The following is an 8,511-nucleotide window of genomic DNA, read 5'->3' on the forward strand; positions in this document are numbered from 1 at the left end:
GATTGGAAATAAAATTAATTGGTTAAAAGTTGAACTCTTTTGTTATAAATTATTTGTTGTTTTTGAAATTTCATCATTTTAATTGAAAATTCATCTCTGGTTAAAAATTTAACTACTTTGTTGAAAATCAATTTATTTAACTAAAAATGTAACTCTTACCGTCAAAAATTGAACTATTTTGCTGAAAATCCGTTCTTTTTTTTTTTGTTAAGAATTATATTTTTAACCGAAAATTAAACCATTCTATTTTTGCTTGAAAATGTATTTATTTATTTATTTTTTAATGAAAATTCAACTATTAGGTTGAATATTAATATTTTTTAGTTAAAATTGAAGCTAGTTGTTTTGAAATTTATGTACTTTTTGAAAAATTTGCCTTTTTTTGTAGAAAATTAAACCATTCCAGTTGAAGATTCATCAGTTTGTTTAAAAATTAATTCCTCTAACTGAAAATTTGAATGTCCACTTTTTGTTGAAAATGGATCTTTTCTTGTTCAAAATTAAAGTTGAAGGTTCATCATTTTAGTTAAAAATTCATGACTGGTTGAAAATGTAACGAAATTCAACTATTTTAATTGAAAATTAATCTCTTTAGCTGAGCATGAATTTTTTAACCTAAAATTGAAGTTGAAAATTTAACTATTCTTTTTTTGTAAATTAATCTTTCTCAGTTTAAAATTAAAGTAATTGGTTAATGATTTCTAATTTTAGTTAAAAATTCTTTATTTTCCGTTTAAAATGCCACTATGCCATACATTTAATTAAAAATCATGTCTTTGGTTGAACTTTTTTTTTATTGAAAATTTATCTGTTTAATTTTTGCTTCACAATTTATCTTTTTTAGTTGAAAATGGTGTATTTTTTGTTGAAATTTAGTCCTGTTTTCTAAAAAGTAATCTTCTCCGTTAGAAATTTATTTTAAAAATGAAAACTCAACTATTCCAGTTGATGATTAATTATTTGCTTTGAAAATTTATCAGTTTAATTGAAAATTACTTTTTAAAACTGAAATTTGAACTATTCCATTTTTTGTTGAAAATTAATCTTTTTTTTTTTTTTTTGAAATAAAACTATTGGTTAAAAATTAAACGCGTTTTTTAAAAATGTATCTTTTTAGTCAAAAATGCAATTGTCCTACTTAAATATTCATCATTTTAGTTGACAATTCATCTTTTTGGTTTATAATTCAATTATTCCATTTGAGGATCTATTATATTAGTTGAAAATTCAACACTTTTTTGATAATGTAACTATTTTGTTCAAAATTAATTCTTTAAACTGAAATTTATTTATTTTAAACTAAAAATACAACTATTCTTATTCAATATTCTATCATTTTAGTTTGAAAATTAATCTCTTGTTGAATATTAATTTTTCTACGTAAAATTTAATTGTTTAATGTTTGTTTGACAATTTTTTTTTTGAACATTCATATTTTTTTTTGAAAATTAATTAGTTTGGTTAAAAATTAATTTTTTTGACTGAAAGTTAAACTTCCATTTTTGGTTAAAAACTGATCTTTTTTAGTTCAAAATTCCACTGTTTAGTTTAAAATTGATAATTTTTTGTTTTAAAAAATGGTCGTTTTTGGTTTGAATCGGTTTGAATATTTTTTCCAGGATTTCATTAGGCACCCAGATTTTTTTTTTTTAATTTGTGACACCATTTACACTACTTTTGATAGCTTGAAGTAAGTTCGAGGTCCGTGATTAATTTCCCCCTTTTTCAAGCTAGTTTTATTTTCAACAAAAAATATACATTTTCAACTAAAATATTGAATATTTGTCTGAAATACTTGAATTTTTAAACAAAAAGATCAATTTTATACCAAAAATACGATTTTTTACATATATATATATATATATATATATAATACATGCATTTTTAACTAAAAAAGATCAATTGTCAGACAAAATTTGAATAGATAAATTTCAAGTCAAAAAAATTAATGCTCAACCAAAGAGATGAATTTTCCACTAAAATTACGGTATAATTCAATTGGAATAGATACATTTTTAGTTTAAAATGTATATTTTTCAACTAAAAAAACTAATTTTCAAATCAAACATTTTTCTAAAAAAAAAAATAATAATAATAATTTTCAACTGAAAAAATAATAATTTCAACAAAAAATTGACTAATTAAATTTTTAGTTAAAAAAGTTATGGTTCAAAAAAAGAGTTGATTTTTAAGTAAAATGATGGAATATTCAATTGGAATAGTTACATTTTTAGTTTAAAAGAAATTCAAAGTTTAACTTTCATTCAATGATCAATTTTTAATGAAAATTATGAATCTTTGACTAGAATACTTGAATTTGCAACCAAAAAGATTAATTGTCAAACAAGAAAATTAAGTTTCTAGCAATCAAGACGATTTTTCAAAAAAATACTTGAATTTGCAACCAAACAATTGAATTTTCGATTTAAAATGATGAATTTACAAAAAAACATTTTAATTTTGATCTAAAAAATATCAGTTTTTAACAAAAAATGAAGTGGTTACATTTTCAGTTGAATATATTAATTTTCCACCAAAAGAACAAACAAATTTTCAATTAAAGTGATGAATTCTCAACCAGATGAATTTTCAACCAGATAAATGTTTATACCATAAAATTAATTCTCTATCAAAAGAGACGGTTTTTCAACAAAATAAATGAATTTTCAGTTAAAACGGTTAATTTTTCACCAAACTAATGAATTTTTCACTAAAATAAATAATCTTCAACTAAAAAAGTAGAATTTAACAAACAATAAACAGAGCATTTTCAACTAAAATTGAATTTTGAACTCAGAAAGAATAATTTACACACAAAAAATAGAATAGTTGAATTTTAAATTTATTAAATAAATTTCCAAAACATTTTTTTAAACAAAATAGTTCAATTTCAACGTCAATATCGAGTTTAAAAATTAATGCTCATCCAAAGAGATGAATTTTCAACTAAAATAAAGGAATTTCGTTCCAAAAAACAATTGGAATTGTTACATTTTCAGTTAAAAGATAATAATTTTGTAGCAAAAAAAAACGTATTAAAAAAAAAACAGTTACTTTTCAACCAAACTGATGAATTTTACACTAAAATAAATAATCTTCAACTAAAAAAGTAGAATTTCACAACAAAAAAACAATGAATTTTCTACTAAAATTATGAATAATTAACCAAGTAGTTGAATTTTCATCTGAGAAAGAATAATTTACAAAAAGTAGAATAGTTAAATTTTAAGTTAATAAATAAATTTCCAAACCATTTTTTTTTTAATTTTTCAATTTTCAACTTCAATTTCAAGTTAAAAAATTAATGCTTGTCCAAAGAGATGAATTTTCAACTAAAATAATTGAATTTTGTTCCAAGCAACAATTGGAATTGTTACATTTTTAGTTAAAAAATAATAATTTTGTTGAAAAAAAACGAATTAAAAAAAACAGTTACTTTTCAATCAAACTGATTAATTTCCCACTAAAAAGAATAATCTTTCACTGAAAAATGTCGAAAAAAAAACCAATGAATTTTTAACTAAAATTATGAATAATTAACCAAGTAGTTTAATTTTGAATTGCGAAAGATTAATTTGCCACAAAAAATAGAATAGTTAAATCTTAAGTTAAAAAAATAAATTTCCAAAACATTTTTTTAAAATACAAAATCGTTCGATTTTCGACTTCAATTCCAAGTAAAAAATTACTGCTCATCCAAAGAGATGAATTTTCAACTAAAATAATCCAAACAACAATTAAAATGGTTACATTTTCAGTTGAAAGATAATAATTTTGTAGTAAAAACAAAATTATTTTAAAAATAAACAGTTACATTTCAATCAAACTGATGAATTTTCGACTAAAATGAACCTGAAAAAGTCGAATTAAAGAAAAAAAATGAATTTTCAACTAAAATTATAAATAATTAACCAAGTAGTTGAATTTTGAACTGAGAAAGAATAATTTACAAAAAAATAGAATATTTCAATTTTAAGTTTATAAATAAATTTCTAAACCTTTTTTAAAAAATAAAATAGTTCAATTTTCAACTTCGATTTCAAGTTAAAAAACTAATCCTTATATAAAGAGATGAATCTTTAACCAAAATAGTTGAATTTTGTTAGAAAAAATTGAAATAGTTACATTTTCAGTTAAACAATAATAATTATGCGTAACAAAAAAAAACTAATTAACAAAAGTTACTTTTCAATTAAACTGATGAATTATCCACTAAAATGAATCATTTTCAACTGAATTTAAAAAAAACAATGAATTTTTAACTAAAATTATGAGTAATTAACCAAGTAGTTGAATTTTGGAATTGAGGAAGATTTATTTACAAACAAAAAAATAGAATAGTTAAATTTTAAGTTAAATAAATTTCCAAACCATTTTTTTTTAAACAAAATCGTTCAATTTTCAACTTCAGTTTCAAGTAAAAAATTAATGATCATTTAAAAATATGAATTTACAAATAAAATAATTGATTGTCGTTCCAAAAAAACAATTGGAATTGTTACATTTTCAGTTTAAAAATAATAATTTGGCAGACCTCAAAAAACTTACTGAAAAAAAAAAAAAAAACAATTACTTACTTTTCAACCAAACTGATGAATTTTCTACTAAAATGAATAATATTTCACTGAAATAGTCGAAAAAAAGCAATGAATTTTGAACTAAAATTATGAATAAATAAACAACCAATTGAATTGTTATAAATTCTCAATAAAAAAAGTTGTGTATTAACCAACGAAATGAATTTTCAACTATAATTATGAATAATTAACCAAGTAGTTGAATTTTGAACTGAGAAAGAATAATTTGCAAAAAATATAATAGTTAAATTTGAAGTTCAATGAATAAATTTCAACAAAAAATTTTTTTAACAAAATAGTTCTATTTTCAACTTCAATATCAAGTTAAAAAATTAATGCTCATCCAAAGAGATGAATTTCCAACTAAAATAATTGAATTTCGTTCCAAAAAACAATTGGAATAGTTACATTTTCAGTTAAAAAATAATAATTTTGTACAAAAAAAAAACTAATTAAAAAAAACAATTACTTTTCAACAAAAAGTAAGAATCTTCAACTGAAGTAGTTACATTTTAGGCAAAAAAAAAACGAATTTCCAAATAAAAAATATAAATTTTCAAACAAAAAAATGAAATTGGTATAAATTATCAATAAAAAAAGTTGTGTATTAGCCAAGGAAATAAATTTTCAACCAAGATGATGAAATATTTCACAGAAATAATTACATTTTCAGTTGAAAAAAAAAAATTAAATTTCAACAAAAAATACATTTTTAAGGGCATGTGACACAACTTAATTCCTATATTACCGACCTCACTTTTTCAGTTCACTGAATGTTTTTTTGAACCTTAGAACTTTTTTTGTAAATAAAATATCGAGCTGCAACTTTGGAAAATATATAAGAGTACAATAAAGTACGCTTAGGTACTGCATTTTGGTAGGAACTTCACTGAAAATTATTTTATCTTTTTTCTGAACCTCGACATTTTTTGAACGTTCCACCTTTTTTTATACATAAAATATCGGTCTCAAACTTTGAGAAATGCAAGAGTCGAAAGAAAACTACGTTTAAGTACAAATCTTAATAATAAAATAGGTAAAAAAAAAAATATTTCAACTATCAATTCCATCGGAATCAGTCGGTAACGTTGTAGACGAAAATACGAACCCTGGCGGCCACTAGACGAGGCTCTAGAGGGTTCGTATTTTCGTGTACAACGTTACCGGCTGATGCCGATAGAATTGATAGTTGAAATATCTTTTTTTACATCTTTTATTATTAAGATTTGTACTTAAACGTAGTTCTCTTTCGGCTCTTGCATTTCTCAAAGTTTGAGACCGATATTTTATGTGTAAAAAAAGTTGGAACGTTCGAAAAATGTCGAGGTTCAGAAAAAAGATAAAATAATTTTCAGTGAAGTTCCTACCAAAATGCAGTACCTAAACGTACTTTATTGTACTCTAATACATTTTCCAAAGTTTCAGCTCGATATTTTATTTATAAAAAAAGTTCTTAGGTTTAAAAAAAACATTCAGTGAACTGAAAAAGTGAGGTCGGTAATATAGGTATTTAACTGTGTCACATGCCCTTAAAGAAAATCAAATAAATTTTCAACTAGAGTGAAGAATTTCCAATGGAAATGATGATCTGTGATTAACTCCCCCCTTTTTCTAGCTGGAGCCGCTGGTGGAACGCCAGCGGCTGGAGCTCCAGTTGCAGCAGCAGGAAACACAGCGGCCGTTCCTGCCCCAGGAAGTGGGGCGGCGGGAACGACTCCAGCTGTGATTCAGGTCACTCCTCAAGACAAGGACGCGATCGAGAGACTAAAAGCCCTCGGATTTCCCGAGCATCTCGTCGTTCAAGCCTATTTTGCATGCGAGAAGAACGAGAATCTCGCCGCCAATTTTTTACTCTCTCAGAATCTTGACGATTGAAAAATAATAAGAAAGTGGTAACGCGGTATAATGTTAGGAATCTGGTACAGAACGGGTATCACTTCGTTGTTGATTTAGGAAGGTGCATTTGACCTGTTCTTTTTTTTTTTATATATATATATAACTCTGTTGCATCAATCGGTTCGAGTATCTCCTCAATTCCCGTTCAATATTCGATTTGTCGAACAAAGCAGTCCAAAATCCAGAAAAATTCACTGACAACAATTGCGCAAATTTCACATTGAAGAATCTTTGATTAACCCTTATTCCTTGGACTTTGCTTCGTGAGAAAAAATCTGATTAATTTATAAAGGACAAAATCGTTTTCAGGGGAATTTTGAAGGGATTTTGTATTTCTCTTTCTTTCTTTCTTTTTTTTTTTTTTTTTTGCGTGGAGAAACCCAACGAGAACACAGGAAGATATAGGCACATTTAATGAGTGATGTGTGCGTATGTGTGAGCTTCAGCGTGCAGCACGCCCACGCTCTTGTTTGCTTGGCGTGCGTCTATAATGTATTTGTATATATGTATATACGTCTTGTGTTTTCATTGAATTTTCCGACGCAAAAAGTCTCTCTGTACATACTTATGTACGAAAAGAAGAACGGACTCTTTTGAAATATCGTAAATAATTCTGCAAAGTTGTTTCGAAACAACTCAATCCGCGTTGTTAAGATTTTTCTTCTTCTTTTTTTTTTTTTTTTTCTTCCCTCCCTCAAAATCTCGAGATATTTTCATCGGCGATTGCAGCATCACATTCTCGACTAATCGCGAGTTAAATGTTGAAATAAACAAAGAAACAAAAAAAAAATAAATAAATAAAAAATAACAGATTATTTAAATGATAAATAATGATACAAGAACATTAACTATCTAATCTGTATTTATTAACCGTTCGCGGTTAAGTTAGAGAGCCTAATTTTTCTCAAAGACTTGGACTATACATATTCAGTTTAAAAGGAATTTGTATGGAGCTTATCTTTGATAATCAACAATGTTACGAGATTGATGAGTAACAGAGAAAATTGAGAAAAGTGCAGATATTCAACGAGATGCTTATAAATAAGCGTCGCTTAAGTAGTATAGCTCTGGCGCTAGTTGACCATTTACCGACCGATGGTAATTACCTGGTGTCGGTAACTTGGAATAGAATCTTGCTCGGTCGGTAAGTGGTGTATAATAGCGCCACAGCTGTACTACTCACTTACAATTAGTAAAGTCAAAATTAGAAATGTAATGAAAAGGTAGCACGCACAAAAGACAGTTATGTGCATACTTTTTTCATATTTTTGGTGGCCATGAGTTATATTTGTTGACAAGACTCGACTGCTTTTTTCTATCTCCTTTTTTTTACAATAACACGGATATTTTAGTTTGATTTTTCTTTTCGAATGGGGAAAAGTGATAGCTATTAATTTGAAACGTGATAGATTTTGCTTGAATATCAGCAGAGAAATGTAAAAGGAAGGAGACAAACTATTTGAATAAATGTTTCGATTAAAAGCATTTTCAGGAATTGTGTAATAGATTTCAAGATTTTATGTAACATTTTTTAACTAGTTACGACAGGACGAAATTTTTGCGAAAAATATCGTTTGCTTTCTCTTTAACAGCAAAAAGCGTTAACAATAAGTGCGCGATTATTCAGGTTTCAGTTTCAAAATTAGACTTTGATTTCGGTCTTACAAAGCAAAGACACTTGTAATACTTATACATATACATAGAATCAATAAATACTTTAAGATTTTCAAATAAAAAATATAAAATACTTGATGTATTACTCTTATTTGAATTAAATCAAAAATTAGTTTTAACCTCTTACAATTGTTTACTTTTAGATTTAGATTTTTTTTTTAAGTCTAGTATAATGTGAATTTCTTTTTTTAAATGCCCTCGCTTATCATTTTTTTTTAAATTTTACTCCTAATAATTCTTTATCCCTTAAAAACTTTCTTTTAATTTAAATTTCGTCAACTACGACAAAAAATACTGTCCTGTGGTCCTGAAGGTTTCATATTCTTTCCTCTATTTTCCGAACTGAATTAATAAAATTCAATGA

At 25.4% G+C, this 8,511-nt stretch overlaps 1 protein-coding gene across 1 annotated transcript in view; it reads left to right on the plus strand.

Annotated features, from left to right (window-relative positions):
* Window positions 1-8,220, plus strand: part of LOC117171361 (UV excision repair protein RAD23 homolog A) — a 24,523-nt gene extending 16,303 nt beyond the window's left edge. The window contains exon 6 of the mRNA XM_033358609.1: window positions 6,193-8,220. Within this exon, the coding sequence (XP_033214500.1) occupies window positions 6,193-6,452 (260 nt within the window). The 3' untranslated portion in view covers window positions 6,453-8,220. The remainder of the gene's footprint in view (window positions 1-6,192) is intronic.
* Window positions 8,221-8,511: the final 291 nt, after the last annotated feature.

The sequence above is a fragment of the Belonocnema kinseyi genome, chromosome 4 (assembly GCF_010883055.1).
Source record: "Belonocnema kinseyi isolate 2016_QV_RU_SX_M_011 chromosome 4, B_treatae_v1, whole genome shotgun sequence".
Classification (NCBI taxonomy): Eukaryota; Metazoa; Arthropoda; class Insecta; order Hymenoptera; family Cynipidae; genus Belonocnema; species Belonocnema kinseyi.